The 25,547-nt window shown below is 41.6% G+C and overlaps 1 protein-coding gene across 2 annotated transcripts; it reads right to left on the bottom strand.

The window, feature by feature from the left end:
* Positions 1 to 335: 335 nt before the first annotated feature.
* Positions 336 to 24,661, bottom strand: RRAGC (Ras related GTP binding C). 2 transcript variants are annotated; one of them, XM_018560316.1, is made up of 7 exons: positions 24,374 to 24,661; positions 14,113 to 14,216; positions 12,941 to 13,140; positions 11,671 to 11,785; positions 3,958 to 4,100; positions 2,066 to 2,214; positions 336 to 492 (listed from the first exon to the last, which is right to left on the bottom strand). In XM_018560316.1, the coding sequence occupies exons 1-7, from the start codon at positions 24,549 to 24,551 to the stop codon at positions 344 to 346; spliced, it is 1,038 nt and encodes a 345-aa protein (XP_018415818.1). In that variant the 5' UTR covers positions 24,552 to 24,661; the 3' UTR covers positions 336 to 343. The 2 variants fall into 2 exon arrangements, with proteins under 2 accessions (XP_018415818.1, XP_018415817.1); XM_018560315.1 differs by having other exon boundaries at positions 14,113 to 14,316; positions 24,372 to 24,661.
* Between the last annotated feature and the right edge of the window lie 886 nt (positions 24,662 to 25,547).

Below are 25,547 nucleotides of genomic sequence, written 5' to 3' on the forward strand. Positions count from 1 at the left end.
GGACACTTTGAAGGCCAACGATGTGCAAAGCAGTCAAAAATTTACCAGAGAAGATCTGTGCTACTCAATGCACGGTGCAGATTTTTACTTGAGGACTGGTTCTGAGATTTATTACAAGTGCTCCAAACCAAACGGATACATTTCAAATGGTACACAGCTGAACCATTAAAAGAGCTAAGCATAGGGGAATGACCCCAATGCTTAGGTATGCTGAAGAATACATGATGCAAATCCATAAGGTTTGTTCCATATGTGGTACCCTGTAAATCTTTCACTGGCCTGGTCTTAAGTGACATATTCCACATGGTGGGCAGTTGATTTTTGAGGAGTCTAAGATTTCAGTTTAGACCGTGTTCGCAGTGCCATTGTGAGTCACTGCATTAAGGTTGGGACTGCTGGCTTGATGGCTGAAGGTCCTGTGCGTGGCAGCTCCTACCTCAAATACCTCATGAATGGCTTTTCGAAAGCAGTGAAAATTGTAGTCTATTAAACCTACAGGGAAAAGCAACAATTAATGGTCGAGTGTGAAGTAAACAATACACAACTGTGAGAGATTTTGACATCTCACCTTAATATACATTAGTATACTTTTGACAAGTCATATTAACAAACATTACATTTATACTGGAAATGTGAAATTATTATTGGAACATTTTTTTATTGACCCTTGTAGTGGGCCCCCCCCCTCACTGCAAGGATTAAGTGCTCATTTTTCGACTAGGTTCAAAAATAAAGTTATATACTCACCCGAAGCTCCAAGCAGGCCGGTTGTCCCAGAACTCCCTCTAGTCCGTCTCCTCCTACACTGCACCAAAACGGTTATACTCAACCGAACTGCCGAGCCAGTTCTCTGGTTACTTAAGTCTGTCTCCTCTTCCACTGCAGCACTGGGTTGTTCCTCGGTGTACTCAAGCCTATACACTGTGTATAGAATGTGATGATTTACGGGTCCTTAGACTGCTGCAGTGGAGGGGAAGAGAAGCTGGAAGGACTGGTATAAGAGCATGCTGGCGCCATGGTTCAGGTGAGTCGAACTTCTTTTTTTTTTTAAACTAGAAAAAAAACGATCAGTTAACCATTGCACTGTAGGTATAGCCCCACTGCAAGGGCTAATATATTAAAGATGAACAAAAGAAAAAAATGTAAGCCTTGCAAACATTCTTCTCTATTATATCCTCATGCACCACTAACCACTCATTTTCTAACTCTTTACAGAGACAACTCTTTTACATTTCTGATAGAAATTGTGTTTGGTTCCATTTTTTGTGTGTCCCCTTTGGAGAGATGTCACTTATGAATAGCTCCTACCTGCAAGTCTGTAACGCAAGACTTGCTAAAGAACAAGTGTACTTTCATTATAATACAGCTAAATGTACTCAATGGGCACTCCTCTACAATTTCTATTTTAGAGATGTCTTTTTTTGTGCCAGTCATTTTCCTCTCATTACCCAGTGTGTCCTCTGGGGAGATGAACATAGCTTTCTCAGGACTTACTTTCCATGGTGCAACTCCTCCTCTCCTCCATACAGCACAATGTCCCCGTTCCACAAACCACTCTAGAGAGCAGTGTACTGTGCACTTGTTGGACACACTGCAGCAGAGTTACAGACTGCTCTGGTCTTGTACGGCTCAAGAATAGAAAGTCAAAGTGTCCGCAGATTAAATACTAAATTACTGCTGCTGGACACGGATGCCGACATCCAGCAGCAATTAGCAAGCAGTTTCTGCTAAGAAATGGAGACCCGTTTCAAGAAGTTGGCAGAGGGGACAGCGAGTGAGAAGAGTAGGAGAGACAGGGAGGAGAGAGCGGAATGAGATTACTGGATGGGACATTTATTGGAAGCAGAGGAGGTGACAGACAGACATTAAGATTAAAAGGAGGGAAAAGGGATGTGAAATGAAGGTGTAAAGCAGAGGAGGGCTGCAAGGAAATTTTGGGAAGGAGAAACTGCACACTTGACTTTTTTTGGGGGGGTTCCTGAGATTTTCACCGTAGCCTTGGAAAACCTAAACAAAGCTCAGTCCTGTCACAGATATTATTAAAATGGCTATTCATTACGCTCACCTTTTCGTTCAAAGCTTTCTTCTCTGAGAATACAGACGAGCGATAGAAACTTTGTCACTTCTTTTAAATAGAGTACTGTTGTGTTGTTCAGCTTGATAATTGCCATGGACTCCTTGTCATATGCAGTCCCATTACATTCAGCATGCAAACTGTGTAAACATTAACTTGATCAGTTAAGCAAGATTAGGTAAACAGATTAAAAAGGCTACCCACCTAAAAATGGGTCTACAATACCAAAGCATGGATTTATTGCACATGTAGAAATTGCTCAGCACCACCAGGAGAGAACACCCTACCTGCAGCTAAAGGTGCTGCTCTGCCACTGTAAGCACCAACCACTCCAGACCCCACGTCTTTTTGTATGACCAGTTCTGGGCCAATGATATTGCACAAGCACCAGTGACTAATCAATTTTATCAATATTAATTCAGCGCAGGCAAAGGCAAATTTTTCTGGTTGTCCAGCCGTGTGTGTGTGTGTGTTCTCCTACTCCCGATGTGCAGGGTGATACCACATATGTGTGCATGTTGTTGGTACCTGTAGTGAGGACCAGAAACCGTGCGCATTTTGTCTTCCTGGACTTCCAGATGGTGTGACAACTGATTAGATGTCACAGTCTTCACCAGATCCAGAGCTCGTCTTATGATCATCACTGACTGGGAGCCTTAGGTGACAGCGATGTCACTGTGCTGAGGGCTAGCGACTAAGCTTCCGGCACAAAAGAGCAACATGGAATAAAACCCACTCCATGCTGTCACATATATGTGTGCAGCCAGAAGGAAGTGGTTAAATAAAAACCTTTCATAAGTAAAACAGGGGCTTCCACTGCCATAGCACTTATAGAGAGGCTAGTATCCTGGATGTCATACAAGCTCTGGTTTCAGTACTTTTGGAATCACCGCAATAAACCTGCCAGGCGTTCTAATGCGTTCTTGCTCAACCCAAAAGTAAAAATAGTTACATACACTTTAAGTCAATATCAGTCAGGCAACTAGAAGTTTCAGAAATGGAAGCCCCACATACCTGTCATAACTAGGGATGCACCGATACAAGTACCGGTGTCGATACCAAGCATTTGGGCGAGTACTCACCCAAACGCTCCTGATGCCGGAACTTTCAGTATCAGAAAGCCAGGCGGCATGTTCTAAATTGGCCTGAGAAGCCGACTCCATGCTCCCTTGTCACCTGGTGGAGCCGACTTTCGTCATGGAGCAGACTTTCTGGCCAATCAGGAAGCCAGGGGGTGGGTAATGAGTTGCCACCTGGCTTACTGACTGTCCAGAAAGTCGGCTCCATGACAAAAGTTGGCTTCTCAGGCCAATCAAGAACACGCCACCCAGCTTGGGAAGCTGGGTGGCGAGTCGTTACACGACGCCCCACTTCCTTAATGAGACTTCCAGTATCGGTATCAGCAAGTACCAAAAAAAAAAAAAAAAAAGCTGTCAAATTGAAGATTCATCCTATTTCTGTCCTGGGGACAACAGTCATGACAGAGATTATTTTCCCACTCCTTCTAAAATGTTTTGTTTGTCTAAGTCCGACAATTAGAAGTAAGCAAGGTAATCACTAAGATTTCTCTCCGCTACCAAACACCTTTGCTAGTGACACCTAAGCTATTAATGTTTCCATTGTTACATTAATACATAATAATTTAGCAGAGCATGAAACAGTGGACATGCATTGCCCAACCCCACATCTTCATTTGAGGCAAATGGTACCTTACCGGAAAGGCAGCAATTAGAAAGGGCAGGAAGATTAACTTATTAACCTAAACTTATTAACCTAAACTGAGATTACTATCCACATTAAAACTATACCCAAATTGCTGGACAGAGCACAGCACAGCACATCATTCTAAAGGATAAACGAAAACTTACATGCAATATAGTTACCTGTATATACATGAAACATCTATTACTACATCTATCATATCGCAGCACAGCTCATACGACTGCATATCTACAGGAGAACTGTCTGTGGCAATGTAGATTTTACTGACCACATCAAACAAGAAGGCCTTTTCAATGCCTGAATTCTGAAAAAGAGAAAGCAGAAACAGATTAATCTGGTGGAAATAACATTTAAAAGGCGAATACAGAAAGTGCAAATCAGTTGTAGAGGAAGTGGCACTGATTGAGAGATGCCGGCCGAAAGGGTGCCAACAGCAGCAACCACTGTGCGAATCTCCTTCAGAGTATTGATCATTTCTACCACCTGTGTTCTTCACCCCACTCTCCCCAAGTGTCAAAGATTACCCTGCACTCTAAAGCTGGCCATACTTTATGGAGATTCACACAGTGGGTGCTGCTGTTGGCACCCTTTCGGCCGGCATCTCTCAATCAGCTGATCGAAAGAGCAGATCGGAAAATGTTTGAACGAACAGAGCCAGCAGCCAATGAGCTGCTGGCTATGTGCAGATATTCCGACAGCAGCTGGTGGCTGCTATCAGAATACAAAAGGAACAGCAGAGATTCCTCGATCAACACACCCACAGCGTTGGAGCAATCTGTTCTATTTTTTTTTTGTTCAGCCCGCAAGTTGTACAAAAGAAATACCGGTAGAACAGTGCATGGCCAGCTTAAGATCAGGGCTAGAAAGCTGTATTGGGAAGGAGTGAGTGGAATTTACATTCCACACTTAACTTCCTCCATTATCATACATCAATGAGTTATTTGACTTCACAGCAGATTGTCCCATGAAAAAATAACCGTTAAAAACAATCTGTTTTTAGGTTTAGCAGCCCTTTAAACATATTAACATGTCTGCTTTATAAAGATCTGCTTATTTCTCACAAGCCAGGAATCACAAGTGATCTTCAAGTCACATGTCTCTGAAACAGACATTCTGAGTAATATACTTCATGCATGCTTTGCAGATGTTGAAACTCTGAACTTCAGCTTTTTTTTTTTTTGCATTTGTACATTTCCCCTAAATAGTCCTAACATAACCAATGTTACACGCAGGAAAAGTCTTGAATGTGAATGTGTTTTATTGCCACCTCTTTACAAGCCAGCATAATAGAATAGAAAACTACTACCTAAAAAGGACATTTTTCACATGTCCCTGTGTGAACTAGGGTGACCAGACCCTAAACGTGTATGTAACACCTAAAGCTATTTTTCAGTATTTTTGGCATGTCTCACTGGATGTACAAACAAATATTTTTTTGGGCAAAGTATTTCATGTTTTTGTACATGGAGATCCTGCCAGTAAAAGCACTTCCAGTCTGACAACAGTAAGGCACTGCCCTGAAATTAGCAGCAGTGTTGTCAGTCATCTGTATTTATCATACAGGCAGCCAAATGATCAACTGAAGGGGTTCATACAGGAAGCTGGCAACACTTTTGCATACTGTAGTGGCTTAAGCCTCGTTCACATGGACAGCCAAGGCAGAAAAAACAGGTAGTTGATCCATGTTTTTACCACTCTTCGGCCATCGGCTAACAAATTAGCGCTGCAGCCAGACAGTGCTATAGGCATTGCCATGGCTGCTATGGTTTGCTTCGTGGTGCAGCAAAAACTAGGACAGCATGTTACTTTCGCCAGGTGACGTGAATAGGACCACACTGCTTGCCAAATACTTGGCCCAGGATTGTTGTGCTGTAGCTCCATGTAACATCTCCCTTGGTATTAAAAAAAAAAAAAAGAAAACCAGGCAGTCAGGAGGCTTCAGTATCACTCCTGAATGCCTAGAAGAGGATGCTCTACCGCCCTCCGAAAAGCAATCCACCGCAGATCGTTTTTTTAGAGCAGCAGTAAAGTCCCCCAGCCATGTGAACAAGGCCTTAGTGTTGTCAACCTACAACAAAAGACCGATACTGGCAGGATCTACTTATCTACAGATTCACCAAAATGGATTTGCTTAAAAAGGAACAGTATAGAATGAAACCAAAACAAAGTGAAATATAGATTTTGGGTTTACAAACACTTTAAAAGTAAAAATAGATTGCTCCATAAATCTACACATTTCTTTTGTTCATCATTCTAACCAGCCGCATTTTTTTCTTCACTACAGAGCGGCTGCTTCCTGTATATAATACGCAGTGTATTCTTTTCTACACAAGTACAAACAGGTCTACTGGGAATCCCCATAGCCTATTAATAATCACTGTATGTGTGGGGAGGCACCTATTTTCCACATAAGTTAAACACTTGTAATCCATTGATTTTGCATTTTTCGGTGTCATTACTGAAGTATAGCAAGTGAAACATTTATTTAGGAGAGATTTAGAAGCGTTGACAAAACGTGAAACTCAGGTTGCACGCACAAAAAAAATAAATAAATAGTTAAAGCATTTGATTATCACTGCATTCCCTTATCACCATTCTGTTTATCGGCAGGGCTGCCCAAAAAACAAACACCACGCAGCCTTTTTCATTTACATTCTTTTGCCGTCCACTAAAAATAATAATACCATAAACATGGTCTACAGAGCATATTTAAAGCTCATCAGCAGCCACACCAATAAATGTGTTTTCATATTTTGGACATCAGAGTTATGCTACAAAATGTATTTATGGTAAATTACAAATCACCAAACTTTTTTTTTACGTACAGACGTCTCGTACAGGTGAGCAAGGAAATATCTGTGGCCACTCTGTACAGAAGCACTTTTTTAGTTAGAGGTGGCTGCAATGTTATGTCATTACTTGTCCTGTAGGGAGCAACCACAGTGCCTAGCGTTCGAAAGCTGGCATACACTTAATATTTTCTTCTTTCGACCTGAACGAAGGAAATATAACAGATTCCTCCATCAACGCTGAAGAGCATTGAATGAGGAATCTCCCGCTATTTGCATTGTATTCAGATGGTGGCCGCCAGCCGCTGTCTGGATACTCAAACGGTTTGTTTAAACATTTTTCAGCGGGCTCCTTCGATCAGCTGATCAAGCCAGGCGAAAGGTTGCCAACAGAGGCACCCACTGTGAGAATTTCGGCTTTAACAAGAACCGGCCAAAATTTTCACACTGTATGGCCAGCCTAATAGCAGTGGCCCTAGGAGGAAAATAAACAGTGGCAAATATACCTTAAAAAAAAGAAATCAACTTACAGTGACCAGTAATTTATATAATGGCTAAAATAAAAATTAAGTGCTCTGTGCCACTTTTAGATAAAACACATCAAGCTTGGACATGTCACTTTGTCGGTAGCATCAGCACACACAAGAACACAGAACAGGTGTATGTTGACAATTTGTATGCTGTTTAGTCCAGTGCTGGTAAAGCACTTGGCAAAGCGAGTTTGCAGTTTTTGTTTTCATTCAATTAAGATTTACTACACTATAAGTGATCTCGCTCCTCTTCCTTTTGTGAGCCGTGTTATGATCCATGGGTTACTTTTGGAGCAAGGAGTTGTTTTAAACACATGGAGTTTGATATCGTGTGCCATAAGGGCTTGTTCACACTAGTACTAGCACTGGCACGGTTAGTGGCCAGAACGCACTGGATCGCATAGAGCAAGCCTCCCTGCGTTTTGAGGCAGGAGGGGGCATGGTGGTACCATTCAATTCAAGAGCACCACAGCCACGCCTCTTGCCAATAATGCAATATTTATTTGCAATCGCACCAGAATGCAGGGCATTGCTATACCACACGTTCTGGTGAGGACAATCGTACTGCAGACCGGAGGAGTGTCTGCGGTGCCATTGACGTTAATGCTACCACCACACCCCCTCCCACCCCAGAATGCAGGGAGGCTTACTCTATGCAGTCCAGTGTGTTCCGGCCACTAATCGTGTCAGAACACACTGGATATAGTGTGAACAAGCCATTAGACCTGCTGGTCATTGTAGGTCTGAAAGTTTGGTGACTTAATTTAGGATACATTTCCACAGAGGTGTTGGTTGAATATGTGTGACTATGTAGGAGATTTATTTATTCATAACTGGATGCACTATTGCAGACATTTTTTTTTTTTTAGATTGGTTTTGAATTGTTTTTGCAATGAGGCACTTTATTTATAAACTTTTTTTTTTACACTTTATAAATTGTTTCACTGCAGTTGAAACCAATAGTAGTATAATTTTTGGGTGTTTTAGTGCTGTGTGCGTTTCAAGTTTTTATTGTGATCGTACTAGCACAGTAGCTAATACACTGTTCAGCTATACAAGGTTAGCACTACACACTGAAAACTTAAGTACACCCCATGGAAATTGTTGAGTTTTTCCATAGCTAACAAATGAGATCTTTATTCAAACTGTTACTAAAGACATAGGTAATATACTTCAACAAGTACACAAGAGAAACAATCATTTTCAATCATTTTTTTGGACAAAAATAATCTAATGGTGTACTGTGGAAAAAAGTAACAAGTAACTTTATACAAAGTGTCTAACAAACTGCATAAAACTCCTTAAAGGAGAACTATGGGGTCAGTGTTTTTCCCCATAGTTCTCCTTAGGGTAACGGGAGGACACAAACTAGCGTCCTCCCGTTACCCTAAGCTCAGTATACTGCGAGCTACAGCTCTCGGTATACTGAGACGCCGCAGCCAGAGCGGATCCCGACTTAGACGACGGGATCCGCCCAGCTGCGTGAGTGACAGCTGGCTCTGCCTATCTAGAGACAGAGCCAGCTGTACCCGCCCCCTCCCCTGTCCGTTCCGCCAGTCAGCGCTGGCAGATCGGAGCGGGGAGAGGAATCCAGCCCTTCCCCCCGTCACAGCAGAGAGCCGTGACAGGATCGAAAGGTGAGCGAACCCGGTATGTGTTCGCTCACCTCCCGATCTACTGAGCCGACCTGTGACAGTCTCATTGACAAGTTTGTATGCAGGTAGAATGTATCAATTAACTAGTAAACCGATCTGCCTAAAGATCTGACACTTAACTGCTACTATTTGGCTACAACATTGCATTGAGGCATTTCATGCACTTTGTTAGTGGACAATTTGTATAAAAAGTAAATACCTTTGTGGTCCACGCTTGGACCCAAATATTTCAGTGGAATTCTGTGGTCGCAGCAGATACCAGTGAAAAATATATAGATTTTATTTTTTTCAATCTCACTTAACTATAAGCGCTGCTACTTGTGTGTTTTACTATTTGAAGCAAGGTCTAAATGTTTGCTTGTTCAAAATGTTGAAGAAAAAAAAAAAAAAAAATCAACAAATTTCTACATAGGGTGTATTTATTTTTACACATGACTGTATAGATATAGGTTTCCTCTAAACATTAGACTGAGCCGTGAGTATTGAAAATTGTTTGAGAAGACAATTATTTTCTTACTGTGTTGTGCAAAGCAAACGATCAGCATTTCTCCATATATCTAGTAATTTTAGTTCTCTCCCTGTGTTGCCTATAGCAACCAATCAGTATTTTTCTTTTACTATGTTTTCCACAGTAATCAAAGCATGTTATTTTTTTTTATTTTTTTTAGATATCTTCACCCTTGTATTTATTTTGTTTTATGCTTTTATTGTGATGTTATTAGAACAGCAGCTGATAGATTGTTCAGAGAGATTGTTCAAAGATTAGCAGAGAAAAAGAATAGCACAGTGCAGGGACCAATTCCTGAACAGAAATTGTGGCCAGTAATTGGTAAAGAATTACCATGGGGGTCATATTTAAAAAAAAATTGTAGCTCAGCTGCATATCATAGCATTTTCTAGATGGCTATGTGAATGTTCCCCTTTGAAATTAGGTACTTGTAAAATATTTTAAAACACAAAATAAATAAACTGATGGTTCTGACTGCTGGTACTTTTCACTTTCGGTATCTATAGCCTACAAGTTTTGCCTGGCAGTAAGAAAGAAAGACTGCAATTTTGTTTTATAAAGTTTTCTAAGTTTACATTTTAAATACAGTACATAATTATTACACACACACACACACACACACAATAAAAGGGCCTCTGTTATAACACATTATGTCAAATTTCTCAACTCTTTATGTTCCCATAAAGATAAACAGATAAACACACATATGGAAGTGCCTAACCTGCCAAAAGATTTGTAATTCTGTCCAGCCAAATTTGTTATTCATACACCATTGCTAGTTAGCACAGCAAAGAGGGTGACACTAAGATGTTACCGCTCCACCCACAGCTTGCCGATAGGACAAATTAAGAAGGAGCAAAACACTGACATTTGCTCTGCTCTCTCTTCATGTCTGCACCATATCTGGAACAGATCAGCAAATGCAGTGCATTTTGACGCAATTTTTTGTAGCTTAAAAAATGGGCTTTTAGGTGCAGTTCAGAGCGTTCCAATGTGTTTATTCGTTTCTATGCATTCCAGACCAGAGAAAATGAGACAAGCAGTATTTTTTTTTTGCCTGGACCGGAATGGACTGCACTGGTGTGAACAGAGCCCAGAAATACCATTGGGATGCTTTTTGGTCCGGGAACAAACTGTTCTGGCCTGGACATGGTGTGAACAAGTCCTTAGCCTGTTACATGTCAGCAGATGAAGCCGAGCCTCATTGGCTCCAGTCTGTTCTACTATGCAGGGGATAACAGGAAACTGATTTCAATACACTCAGGTATGGATACTAGCTGTATATAAAAGACACATTCTTGAAGAAATACAAGACAGCATAAAAAAAAGTGTGCTTTCATGTCTGTAGTTCAGAATTAATGTATTCTAAGAGCAATTCTGTTACGCACTAGGAGGTACACAAATCTCACTTGTAAGTGCTAAAGGACAGGATGGCCTAATCACACCCCTAATTAAAATAACACTTTGATAAGGCCTGGGTCATCTAAATGGTACCTCACGCAGAGGTAACAAACCCCTTTCACTGAGGCTATCTGCCCTATGTGACCACTTATGATTTGTAAACATCACAGACTGCAAATCAGAGTTTTGCTTATGTAATAATAAACACCACAGTGATGGATAATACAAGAACGTAGACAAAATGCTTTATCTTCTAAATACCGGTCACAGTTTAACATCGTTTCGACATTTACCTTCCCCAGTTCTACACATAATAAAAGGGAAAAATGTTGACTCATTATGGAGAACAATTACTTTTAAAAAGATCAACAAGGATGCATTTGCACTACAACACACATTTTACTATTCCTTAAAGCAATGCAGGAATATACGTGCATTGTGATGCGCTGGCATTTGTTTTGAATGGCACCCCAATGCAAAAACAAAAAGACACACCTGCACTATAGCCAACCACAACGCACAGATGTGAATGCTCTGTGTGTTGTAGTGAGTACAGTGCCAAAAATAGAACAGGTGTCTTTTTTATGCACAGAAGTGCATTAAAAGCACATTCAAAATGAAGGAGCTGCTTTAGCCACAAAATCCACAAAAAAACACATTAAAACTAGACCCACCAATTGAATGCCTCCCAAAGACAGTTCATTTCAAGGGAAACCAACTGTCCCGGTTGCCAGCGTGTTTATTTCAGCTCTCAATCCAACTTTCAAGCCGTCAAATGGCTGGTGTCATAGCTGATCACATGTGCAGCACCATGGCAACTGCAATCCAAATAGAGGTGAAGATGGAAACCTTCCTTGGTTATAAGAGATAGGAGGTCATAGTTCTGCTTTAACACATTGTTTTGCATTTGGGACAAGAAAACTATTGAAAAGTATTTACCGTTACTGGAAAGCTAAAATATAGTAGCAAACCTGAAATAAGAGATACTTACAGATATAAAAATATTTAGCAAGTTCTCTAAAGTTGGCAACTGTGGAATAAGTTTCTGCACAACTTTACTGAATGCCTCAAAGATAGAGTGGTCATAAATACTTGTCAAGTAGAAGCTGTAAGAAAACAAAAAAACACACATAAAAGTAAAAGGTGTAAAAAACAAAAGTAGAAGTGGATTATTCAGCATGCAGTATCCTTGTATCTGTGTGCATTGCCTGCCCTAACCACTAGACTGTATTCTGATCATCTGTGTTCATTGCCTGCACTGACCTTTGTCCTGGCCATTCATGTCTGCTGCCTGCCCTGATCTCAGGCTTTTTTCCTGGTAATCTGGGTGCACAGTCTGTGCAGACATCGTGGTGACCCACTCCGCTCTATTCTAACCTTCAGTACACTCACCTGCTGCAGCCCTACATCCAGGTCTATTCCAGAATCGTGTTGTCCGTGGTACATAGAGCAGGGTGAACCCGGGTGTCGCTGATGAATACAGCTGACCCTTAGACTCCACACCCTGGGGGATCCCACATCACCTGCTCTCACGTGACCCATCTTAGAATACACTGGTAAGTTCTGGCGCAGGTTACAGGTCTAATCTGTACCGCCGGAGTGTTCCAGCATGGGTCCAATCCCAAAGTTCCAGCTCCAAGGTCTTACTTGCTCCAGCGTGATCCTATGTGAGCCGTTTCACAAATTCAGTATCCAGGTCTCATCTGTTCCATGGTACTTCACCCAAGCAACAGTCAGCTTTTGGCCTCCCCTTGGGTATACCATAGAGTGTAGGTAGAGAGATCACATTAGCTTAGGTTCAGACTGCTACTATGTTTAGACTGGTTATAGATATACCAGTAGTAATGGATTTTTAGCAAAACAAACATAAATATAGCAAGCATTCAAACCTGTAATATACAAATATAAAATGACCCTTTTTTTTTATTATTTTAGTTTAATACCTATGAGAACATTCAAAAGGGTCTTATTCACACAGGCCTGCTTCAGGGCAGCTGCGCACTGTATTGAAAATACATGGGAGAACTGTACAATTTCAATCAATCTACGCAGTTACATTCTAGGCACTTTTGAAACCTTCATACATCCAGCACTTTCTGAGCACGGAAGTGCACATACTTGGTTCATGAAAAGAAAGTCAACGCATGATGTCAAAACATATAAAAGTAATCTTTTAAAATGCACGTTTAGCATGTAAACAAGGCCTAATGCATAGAGAAGGAAGCAGAGAAACTCATCACTGTAAAATACCAAATTCCTACCTCAGATGAAGTTTTTCTAGCCCAACATCTGCAAGGTCATCATTAGCTCTCTGATGAATGTCTCTCTGAGTTTCTATCTTATGATCATCTGACAAACCATCTACTTTATGAATAAAAACCTCAAAATTCATATCAGGATTTGCTTTGTAGGCTTTGGTAACTGTCACGTGAAGTCTTGCTAGTGCTTCCATATAGTCATCCTGCAAAAAGAACAGATCAATCGTCATTACCTGCACATACAGTAGTTGCTAAATAAAATGACAACCATCATCTAAACTTGCTCCATCTAGACTTATCCAGCCTATGGCCACATGCCAAAAAAAAAAAAGATTACTACTAGTAAATACATGTATTTCACTAAATTGCTCTAAGACAAAGTCCAGACAGTGCAGTACCTGGTCCCAATACTCAACCTGAAACAGTATAGAGCTCCAAATATGCAGCTGCAGTTTATGAAGCTGGAATTGTGTCACTGGTATTCCAACAATCTTTTACACCACACTGCTTTTGGGGAAGGATTTTATTACTCCCCGTGACATCACCAAGATTTTTTTACTTCTTGCAGGGGCAGCTCCTGAGTGGTCATATCCAATAATGGAGGCATGCCCCAGAACTACATCTCTTATGAAACCCTTTCCCTTCCCACATAGGGTGGACAGGCTTTTGGGAGCAAGGCAACAGCATTGCACTGCTAGTAAAGACATTCATGTATGCATGTGGAGTGGGACAGAGAGGGGTGGGGGGTAGGGGCAGTTCTGTAGTCTAGCAGGCAGGGCCGTGTTGACCGCAGGATCAAAATTGTATTTTTCTCTACTGGCAGCATTTTTAAAAGGGATGGAACATAGGAAATGTGTAAGTATTGCAAAGATGTACTGAATGTACTTTTTTTTTTTTGCTCCAACAAAACACTACATCGTTATGTCAGCTGAAACTCGAGCTAATAAATCTCAGAAGACCACGCACTATCATACATGAGGACTTTTCAGTTCTCACTAGCTTAGGTTCCCATCAGAACAGTGCATGTACAGACATGACATGTACAGAAATCACTTCCATAATATTTGTAAATACAAAAAAGTAATAACTCAGAATGTCCTTTTTATAATTATTTCCCATTTTAGAATGGACAACTCATCATTTTGTTCATGTAAAGAGTTAAAAAAGACAATCACCTGTGCATCAATTACATAAATTAATGCTCCTGTCCCTCTGAAGATCATTTCATAATCAAAGGTGGGGTCAAAAAAGTCCACTTGTCCTGGAAAGTCCCAGATTTGAAAATTGACAAAAGAACTATTAGAAATGTCATCTTTGTAGATCTTGTTGGTGCTCTCCAAGAATAAAGTTTCATTTGGTGACATCTTGTGAAACACAACCTGGAGAACAAACAAAATAGATTGTTAAATTATACCAAAACAAATGACAAAATTAAAATAGCATTATTTTTAGTTGCCATTCATAAGCCCATTAAGATCCCAGTCTTTAATTAATTGTTCTACTCCCTAGTGGCCCAAGTAAAGAGTTGTTGAAGTTCATAAATCTAGAAAGGTTTACAAAAGGTTTTAAAACCAAGGCCCCAATCAGAATAGTCAGGAAGATAGTTGTTAAATAAAACTCAGCACCATTGCTTGTGCGTTACTAACATGCAATACTCAAACAATAAAGAATGCTAGGGTGACAGAAAAAGATCTGCAGAAGTCACTTGATAACATCTATGTTCATACGTACATAAGAAAACAAAGAACAAACCAAGAATGGTGCCGATAAAAAATTATCACAGACACATTTACAGATCACCTAGATGTCCCAGGGCTATCCTGTAAAAATGTCATGTGGACACAGAAGCTACACTATTGTGTAAATGTACATAGTTTTTTTAGCGAATAAAATTTATCAAATAGCAAAACCTCATCCTAACAGTGGTACATGAAGTGAAACTTCTATGCTGCACCTAACTAGAATGGTTTGCAACTGCAGATTTAAATATTGTGGCATGATCTGTAGAAAGCCATTCAAACAAGGCCTGCTACAAACCCTAAAAGATAGATATAAACTGGAACATGTTTGAATATTTTTTAACAGTTGCAGTGCAGAGGGCAGACTGTGGTCTGTGGACGTAAAACATGCCTCAGAGTTGCTGTCCAATGGTTAGTGGTCTGGTAATGGCGACAGTGGTAGGAATAGTGCCCCGTCGTTGGTGTCAGTGGAAGGAATAGCGCCCCGTCGTTGGTGTCCGTGGAAGGAATAGCGCCCCATTGTTGGCGTCCGTGGAAGGAATAGTGCCCCGTCGTTGGCGTCCGTGGAAGGAATAGTGCCCCATCGTTGGTGTCCGTGGAAGGAATAGTGCCCCATCGTTGGTGTCCGTGGAAGGAATAGTGCCCCATCGTTGGTATCAATGGGAAGAATTGTGCCCCATTATTGGTGTCATTGGGAGGGTGCCTTAAGGGCCAGGTAATTATAACCAAAGGGTTCCATCTGGCCTTCAGGGAGTAGTTTGGAGACCACTGCTGTAGAAATAAGACAAGCACCTACCAGATTGCAAATAGATGTTAAAAAATGTCCTAAAATTAGATTAGTATAACTCACACACAAAAAAAAAAAAAAACACCTTGAAATGGCAGGCAGGCAAAAAAATTATTTCCTTCCAGAGACTTATGCCAGCGTCGACGCAGAAGACTGCAACACTTGCACTGGCAAAAAATAAAAACCTGACAACAGCATAACATAACCAAAATCAATTGCTGCTAAAAGAACCAAATCAGGTAGTAATGAAATTGTGCAAGATTAAAGAACATTAACCAAATCACTACAATTACGCATATAGTAGTACAGGCACTATGACTAATACCAACAGTACACAAGTAGGAAATGCTTTACGAGGAAAACCATACCAACACAATATTTTTCGGGTCGGATGCAGACTTTTTTTTTTCTGAGCTTTCAGATGCTGAATAATTGTCAGGTCATTTGTTTCACAGGTACAACCATAATGCAACAAAGTGCCCCATGGGTCTCTTAGCATTTATCTACGCAGGACAATATGCAGCTCAAGCCAACTCAATTGGTACACAAATGCTTTTAGTCTAAAGCTAAAAATATCCACAGATGAGGATTTTATTCCCTAGTACAAACTCTCTGCCAAAATGTAATGAATATTTAAGGAACGCCAGGTAAAATTATTATTAACCTTTGCAGTCAGGCTACCTTTAAAAAAAGTGGTTTAAACATACTTGTGTCTTCCCCGCGCGCTCCCGTCCGAAAATCTGAAAGTTCTCGGGTGGCCGCAAAGCATCTTGGAGCGGGCGCATGCGCAGTTCACATTTTCGGCCGGGAGAAGAGGAGAGACGCAAGGTAAGTATATGGACGGCATGCATCCGCATGCAGACACCGTGGGACAGAAAGTACCAGCAAGGACAGAGGAGTCAGCGCTGGATCGGAGAGCCGCCGCACCGCTGAAGGGACAGATGAAAACGTCAGGTAAGAAGAAGAAGATCGGATTAAGAGACATCATTTAAGGTAAGTGCTGATATTAACATTGGGGGGAGGGAAAAAACTGTTTGGCTTTAATGTCACTTTAATAATAATTTCCCCTGGAGTTCTGCTTTAAAGATCATTTTTAATACAGGAAAGCAAGGTATCTAAAACCAAAAGACGGTGGCTGCATTATTTTGGCTATTTTCCTTTATTTGCCTCTTCAATGTTGACCAATGTTCGATAAAATAAAACTATGCTAATGATTTTGCTGGAATGGATAAATAAAGAGTGGTAATAGAACCAATAAACCTATGCGGCCTGCGATGCTAATACTATGTCTGTATACCAAGGCTTGACAGATTTACTTTGAATCTAGGAGCCAGCTAAAAAAGTTAGGAGCCAGGTTTTTTTTTTTTTGTGTAAACTAAAAGTTTAAAAGCTTTATTTTCAACGACAGTTGCAATTTTCAATTACTGTTTTAATTGGCACACGCAGGGATACCTGATATGTGTAGCGCAATTGTCGTTTTCGTACAGAGATGCACCTGACTTTTTTCCATTAGTATGCGCAAACACTCACTGGGCTTTACATTTCTTTTGTGTTTTTGGTATTTATTTTATTTTAATTCTCTCACCAAAACGCAAGTTAAAAGTAAAAGAGCTCCTGCTGCCAGCGCCACCATACATATGCCACTTCATCGACAAGAAACCCCTAGCGAAAGTATTCTCCAGAAACCAACAGTTCCCAGAGAGTTAATCTTAGGGTTCCCCTCCAACTCTCAGTAGATCCTTTCAAAAAAAAAATCCACGTCACTACAGGAAGGTGGTGGTCCTGCATGGTACGTGATGATGTCAGAGTGCGTCCGCTAGCCAGAGCACCTAAGGGAAAAGGCTTCCAGAGCAAGGACCAAGATAATGATGTATCACAGTGGGGGACACCACTGCAAGGCTGTTTTAATTTTTTATTTTTTTTATTCCGTTGTTAAAGAGGAACTTTACCCATAGCTTCAAATAACAAGAAAGGCACCTTTAAAAACGCTTAGTAATGACAAATCTACAAAGATACATATAGATGATTGCAGGTTTTTATTCTTTGCATACCTTATTGTTCTTTTCTTCCCCAGTCTTCTTACAGTGGCCATTTTTACTAAGGGCAGATTACTAGATCTCCCTTTACTTCCTGGAACTCTGGCACGTGTGACTAGGACATGTGACCATGCACATCATCTCAGGGGAGAAAAATGCCTTACCCTGAGATCTCGTGAGATTACAAATGAGATTTCACAGCAATGCTCTGCTGATGTAACCTTCCCCGGATGCAACGCATGGGCACATTACATCATTTGTGTCAAAGTGGACCAGGAAGTGTGAAAATAAGTAAAATAAAAATGTTTATTTAACTAATGAATGTAACATGATTTCATTACAACATGCAAAGCTGTGTATCGATTGTGTGATATTTAGTGAAAGGGGTAAAGATTCACTTTAAGCTTTAATAATTGTATTATTAATGAATAAATTACTTTTATAGAGGGTTGTGTTCAAACCTGACTTGAGTTCAGCTTTTCCGTTTAATAACTCATTATTGAAAACTGAATTACTTCAATAGGATCCAACTGAAGGTGACTTCAAAAATAAAAAAGGAAAATATGTTAAATATTTAGTTATGATGTAAACAGTATATGACCTTGCCCTTAGTTGAAGATTATAAAGTGAGCGTTTGTACAAAACCACTTAAGGCAAGCAGTTGCGCTACAATGCACAGCCACTGATATGTGTTTGAAGTCACAGTGTGGATCCCAGTGCATTGCAATACTTTTTCTTTGTTAGAACTTGATTGAAATGTCGTGAGTGACATTTTATTAGGCTCTATGGGTACAGCATGGTGTAATGTGGTTCTACCAGGTCATAGCCTGCTGTGCTGAAAAAAAAAAAGTACTACATGGGACTGTGCTGGAAAAAACAGCCAGAACCGCCCCAATACATTGGGTGTGTATTGGGTGTAAAGGTTTACAACAAATATTTAACTGGTCAGATGTTTAAATACCTGTTTCCCCCACCACACTCAGTGGTTGCCCTTGCCATCTCTTACCTGTATTGATTTTTGAGCCCATGGACAAAACCATTGCACGCAGTAGGGGAGCAGGTATTCTCACGCACACCAAAACATTTGAATACCCGCAGTAGGCCAGGGAATCGGCATTCTATGCCTCTTTTTTATAGGCATGCAATTTTGCTGTTTTGACCCTGAAGTGGCAGGGTTACTATAATATGCAATGAAAGATGGAATTATAGATAACAAAGGTGTTTTGACTGGAGGCAAAACAGGAGTGGAATGTACAAATGTTATTCTATCCTCAAAGTTATAAGTGGATTTAAAAGTAAAAACAGAAACTGTCACTTTGCACATTCAGATTATATCCAGTCCTTCTGTGTTTGAATGAGCACATAACCTCCCAGGATGATTTGCTTGAGCCTGGGTGGCCAATCGCCAACCCTGATCACTGCAAAGAGGCAGTTAACATCGTGTAAGCACTGGCACAGAATAATGGGCACCTATGTAGAATGAGACCTGCCATACAAACACATCTTTAGTTGGACAACTGAAAGGAAAAACACACACACACACACACACACACACACACACACACTTCACCACAAGGGTCATAACTTTCAAACTCATCTCCAAAGATTTGTATCCCATGTGTTAACACGTTTTAAGTAGGCTTGAAATAGTTTGAAAGCTATGATGTGGCCTGTCATATAGGAGCTCCCATTTGTAAAATCCTACAAACATCACTAGCAAAGCTCTGATCAAACCATACAAATTTTGTAGCATATGACCACCGTCTTCTACTACGCAAACTACAGCAAAGCATAACCTTAAGATCAAGAGGCCTGGAAAGATATGACAAAATCCCTATTACATATTCTACTGCGAGTATGGGGAAAAGCACATTTTACACCCTATGGGGTTCTCATATAATATGTACTGAGACATCAGCCAAGAAAAATGTTAGGATTAATTTTTTATCATCAGCTACTGGCCTTACATAACCCTGGGGGGGAGGGGGAGTTGCACCAGGATAGTGGTTACAGACCACTACAACAAAAGTTTCATCAACCCGACGGTATATAAGCAGTAAGTCCAGGGTATCAAGGGAGGCCTGAAAACACGCTGTCCCTATATACCGTCGGGTTGATGAAACTTTTGCCACACTGACTGGATCGAGCAAAGTCTGTTTCTATATTATAGCAGCAGCAAGACCGTGGATCTTGAGCCTGGACTGAGTAGTTTGCATGCTCACACTGTCTGATAGCAGACAGACCTCCGATCCAGTGCTCCTCGGGCACACCGCCTCTGGGATTCCACCCATCCCCGCTTCATTGTGCGGCCGCACTTGCAAGGGAAACCCTTGGGTTTTCCCACAGGCGGGGAAGTATTCGAACAACGTTGGCCAGTGTCAGTTCGGATGAGCTGTGAGAGAAACCTCACGACCTCCAAAAGCACAACAAAATAACCTTTGGGATTACAAATCACCATACGGATATGTTCTACTGAAACACCTTATCTACATCAAATACGGAACCTCATATGGACTGTTGCACTTTGGCCCACATATGAAGTGAGTAATCCTGACGTATTTTTGATACATTTGTATCCGTTTTTTCTACACAGCACATGTGCTCATATCAGGGACTGCCTACCACCTTTGGTGGCTATTAGATCATCACCCCTACTGCTTTTGTCCATTACTCGGGTCACTTAAGGGAAGCCCTTGTCTTTTTTTAAGATTTTAGATGTTTTGTAATAGGTGATTTAGCTTTTTTTGTATTTTTTCTATATTTTTTTTTTCTTTTTTTTTTTTTCAGGGGAAAGCGCGAACGCAGTCCCCCACTACCACAAATTTTTTCTATATTAATTAAAATATTACCTTTGATATATTATATACCTACTGTGTTACTTGTTCACTAGACAGCTCCATTTGTGGGATTTCCTAGCCTAGGGGATATATTTGTTTTGAATCCAGTCCCTCCCCTGTCACGGCTCTCTGCAGTGACAGGATCGAGAAGTGAGCGAACGCCGGCATGTGTTCGCTCACTTCCCGATCTACTGAGACGACCTGTGACAGTCTCATTGTCACAGGTCGGCTAGAACTATGAGGATGAGTGAAAAGCACTCACCCTCATAGTTCTCCTTTAACTATTAACATAAATGTATCTTATGTGTGTATCACTCAGCTGTAGATCCTCCAATCATCTCCGAGTTCATGCTGACACTGTCCTTCCTTCTGGAGGGTGGTTACTTTTGTTCTCCATGGTTCCAGTGTGTGTTATAAAGTAGTCACCTCTCCAAGCTCACTCCTGTGATGGACTACAATCTCACGTTTAGTTTACTAATTTATATTGAGATTGTAATCTATCACAGGAGTGAGCTTGGAGAGGTGACTACTTTATAACACACACTGGAACCATGGAGAACAAAAGTAACCACCCTCCAGAAGGAAGGACAGTGTCAGTACCAATTCAGAGATTATTTGAGGATCTGCAGCCGAGTGATACACAAACAAGATACATTGTTGTTAGTAATTATGTTACTTGTATGCATTTTTAAGGTTGAACTCCTGAGTTTAGTGTCACTTTAAACCTGACCATAACCCACGTGACACACTATCTAAGGGCTTGTTCACACCATGTCCGCTGAGCTGTGTTTTTCTACACACCACTGCGTGTGTATGATGTGCACATAGAAATCAATTGGGGTTTTTTCCATATGCCCTATTCACATCATACATGAGGTAGTGTGAAGGAAAGGGGAACCATTTAAAAAAAAAAACAAAAAAAAAACACACAGCTCAATGGACATGGTGTAAACTAGCAGGCAGATCACACAGCAAAAAGGAGGGCTCGTTCACACCTCTGTGCTCGTCATTTGTTGCAACGCCTTTTTGGTTAGTTGGATCTTTAGTACCATTCGTTGCTATGGAAGATGAACTTCTTGGAAACCACCCAAAAACACAACAAGCCTTAAGGCTAGGTAGTGGTACACACCTGCACTACACCACACGACACCCGAGACGTGCGTCCCGGGTCTCATGTGGTCCTGCACAATGCAGGCAGCAATTGCCGCGCATCCCCATTGATTTCAATGGGGTGACATCCGCGCGGCAAATGCTGGAAAAAAAATACCGCGTGGCAAGGTGTCGTCTAGGTGTGAACCTAGCCTAAAAGCTGTGCCTGGCAGACCTGAATTGAATTCTTTCCACTGCTCACCACTGGGACCCTAGTCTGGTGTCACTGCATTCGTGCACAGTGAGAACCCTAAGGGCCCATTCACACCAATTGCAGTGCGTTCCAGAGCGGCAGCTGCTGGAATGCACAACAATCGCTCACTAAACTTCCCCCTCCGTTCTGAGCCAGGGGAGGGGGCATGGCGGTGCATTGAAGTCAATGGCACCGCAGCCACGCCCCCCGCCGGCCCACAGTTCAATCGGACATGTGCCAAAATATTAGTGAGCGATTGCTGTGCGTTCCAGCAGCTGCTGCTTTGGAACGCACCGCAATTGGTATGAATGGGCCCTTAAAGTAGAACTGAGCCTTTTTCTTTTTTTTTTAAGTTTTGGTTAGAGTAAAGAAGGGTTATAAACCATCAGCTTTTTTTTGCCATCTGTGTGCCACTGGGGAAGATTTCCCTTCACTTCCTGTCCAATAACCACAACAGGAAGCGAGAGGATATCGTGAGGGAAAGTAAGGGAAATCCCTGGTGGTCAGCAGAGTCACCAGAACTAGTGTCCCCATTGGAGGACTTCTCATTTTGGTAACCTACGATACGGGATTTTGTTTTCACAACTTTCACAAGGACAAATAGAGAGGGTAAATCTCCCTAATGGGGACACAGACAGCAATAAAAACCTGACATTTATTCTAAACCCTCTCCACTCTATCCAAAGCTACAAAAAAGGTTTTGGCTTTAGCTACACTTTAAATGGAGTGATGTCAAAAAAAATGTAAGCTAATTCAGATGCTGCTCATTGATGATTACAATTTTTATCTTCCTGAAGAATCAGCTGGTCCCCTGAGCACTGGCCCCAATATCCTGTTTTAGGGTGTATCCTTTCCCTTGCAGGGTCCTAGGCAGCCACCCTTGCGTGTGCTACTATGTTGTGTCGCCACAAACACACAGGTACAGCAAGGCAATCCACTCTCCTGCTCTTTACCCCTCTCCAAGCGAGTCGATGAACAGTTGCTGAAGACTGCTCTATCCTTTGTGATTTTGTGCTGGACAGGAAGTTCAAGGAAGTGGAGCTGACAGAGTTGGAGCTAGTCAGAAACATGATGACTGTAAATGCTTGGGCAAAAATGTAAAATACTTTGCAAGGCAATGTATATTTACTTGATCTGGATTCATTATTAAAAAAAGGCTTAAAGTGACATTAAACCCTCAGATTTTTTGACATAAACCAATACTGTAATGTGTGCCTTACTGTAATCCATGGTTGTTTCCCTTCTCTTTGCTGCTCTTCCTTTTAAATCTGCATGTCTTCTCATGCTGGACAGAACTTCTGTTTTGCAGCCGACTGCCTTGTCTCTGGAATGGATACATGGTGTCTGTGTGTAGGTTTGCAACCTGAGCCAGCACTACAGGAAGAGGCACTGAGCTGCAAAGGGAAGTTCTGCCCAGCATGAGAAGAGATACAGATTTAAAAGGAAGAGCAGCAAAGGGAAGGGAAACTACCATGGATTACAGTAAGGCACACATTACAGTATTGGTTTATGTTAAAAAATCTGAGGGTTTAATGTCACTTTAAGTGTTCAATACTACTTTAAGGCTAAACTCCCAGCACAAACCCTTACATTTAAAAGAGAACTATGGGGTAACCTTTTTCATCCCATAGTTCTCTTTAGGGTCAAGGAAGGACATATACTAACCTCCTCCCGTGACCCAAAGCTCAGTATATAGCTTGCTATTGCCTGCGATATACTGTGAGTGCCGCAGCCAACGTTTTCGCTCACTTCCCAATCAATAGAGCCAACCTGAGACGGTTTCAATGTCACAGGTCGGCTCTAACTATGAGGATAGGTGTAAATCACTCACCCCATAGTTCTCCTTAAAGTACCTCAACAGTCACAAAGGCCTGTGCAGAGAAATTAGCTGCGGGAGACACTCTGCAGGCTCTTCCCATTACAGCAGGGGGCGGATACAAGACCAACCACCTTGCACACACAGAGAGAGAGAGAGAGAAGCAGCAATAACTGGTCTTCATTACAGTAAGCTTCTGCACAGATGCAAAAAGTTCTACACTGGATTACTGCACAGATCTGGAAAATACACAAAACACAACAAGACTGAAATATGAAGACACGTGCCTCTAGTATTTAGACAATATTTACTCAACCTGGAGTTGGCAGAAGAATCAAAGCAGATCAGTATGAAAGTATTTCCAAAATATTGGTCATGGGAGAGGTTTTGCCCATTCTATGTTGCATTGCTGGAGTGCCAGGACTCAGAACTAACATCTGAACATGCCACCTATAAGGACAAGCCTACCGTACCTAGTGTGCAATCTGGCCCAGCTTTCCCACATGGATAAAGGAAAGATGTGTAATTGATCACAGAGAGGGGCATTTATAAAGACTGGAGCCAACACAATCAGGAGCAGTTGTGCATGGTAACCAATCAGCTTTGATCTTTTGTTTTTAAAGCTTAACTGAAGAGAGAAGCTGGCTGGTTACTATGGACAACCGCTTCAAATGGTGTCTGCTCCAGTTTTGATTCCACCCAGCTGTACCATCTATGTGCCTGTGATGATCACTATCTCCAAGGGATGAAATAAAGGCCAAGTCGTCATCATGCTGGAAATCAGCAGGTAGATATCAGCCTGACCCATATACTGACCGGCTGATGGTGACAAGCCCGGCCCAGATCGGTCACATAGGGATACAGTGGATGGCCTCACCTTCTGGATGGAAGACTTGCCGCTGCGTCTCATCCCCATGAGCAGGATCCGGGGTTTGCTGTCTGAAGAGGTCGAGCTCTCGTCCATCTCTGACTCATCAGCCCCGTAGCCGAAGTCCTTGGGGAAGGAGTCGGCCACGCCATAGCTCAGTTGTTCCTCCCCGGGGTACTGTATAGACATGTCGCCGAATGGTCACTGGCACCGCCGGTGCGATTCTCCAGTCACCATAATCTGGCTGCCGCTGTGTCACGTGACGCCCCGGTAGCTCGGCGTCAGCCCGATGCCTCCAGGCCTGCACACTCGGCAGTACACCCGTTTCCTCTCTCGTGAGCGGCAATACAAACCGGTACAATATTTTTCGGCACTTTTTTTTTTTTTTTTTTCTCGTAGCTACCGAATCTTTCCTGCAGTACCAGCCCTGTTTGTGCGTAACACCTCCTCATTGGTGAGAAGGCTGCATGCTGCGGTTTTCTGATTGGTCAAGGAGCGAATTTGCCTAACACAAGCGCCTAGCAATGTAGGTTGTAGCAGATCATGTGGTGAGCAGTCACCTGACTGAGTAGAGAAGGGGGGGAGATTCGCATGTGACCTTTAACCTACAGTTCTGCCCTGTGTGATGGGGGAAGGTTTCCTGACTCTGCGGAAATGGACATAAACACTGCAATTAAAAGCTTATTAGTATTCAGCGCTTTACAAAAATAAAAAGGGAATGTACAATTCAATACAGGAGGGCCCTACTTACAATCTAAAGGGTTGGGTTTTACATAGAGAACATTCCTCTTTCATAAGAAGGTTGTAAATGTTAAAAGCTGCAAGAAAACTCTCTAGGAAGGAGATTGTTGAGTCAGAACTGCAGTGAGCACAAAGATGAACTTGTTTGCTGACATGTGAAATCAAGCTAGGCATTACCTATATTCATCCCACTAAAAAGACAATTCTAAAGAATGTAAAGAAAGTGGAACAGAAGTGTGAACAGGTATTCTTACTTGCTGGCAAGAGCCCCACATCCAGCCATGCCATTAACAAGGCAGGATGTCTTTCTCGGGTGTGGCATTAAGCTAAGCATAAACATTTAAATGCCCAAAAAAAACATTTTGATATATTGAGGCAAATTTTGAGTCACTCAAATATTCATGATTATGGAATATTTGATACAGATATCAGTGGCAGTACTGT

This window comes from Nanorana parkeri, unplaced genomic scaffold (genome assembly GCF_000935625.1).
Source record: "Nanorana parkeri isolate BGI_ZX_2015 unplaced genomic scaffold, ASM93562v1 scaffold448, whole genome shotgun sequence".
NCBI classification, from domain to species: Eukaryota; Metazoa; Chordata; class Amphibia; order Anura; family Dicroglossidae; genus Nanorana; species Nanorana parkeri.

What these genes read in the sequence shown, in the direction of transcription:
- RRAGC (XM_018560315.1), bottom strand. Translation starts at nt 24,551, where the DNA reads ATGTCTATACAGTACCCCGGGGAGGAACAACTGAGCTATGGCGTGGCC. An exon ending in GCAAGTCTTCCATCCAGAAG is followed by an intron (nt 14,317 to 24,371) that starts GTGAGGCCATCC and finishes TTTGTTCTCCAG; the next exon opens with GTTGTGTTTCACAAGATGTC. An exon ending in TTTATGTAATTGATGCACAG is followed by an intron (nt 13,141 to 14,112) that starts GTGATTGTCTTT and finishes TTCTTTTTGCAG; the next exon opens with GATGACTATATGGAAGCACT.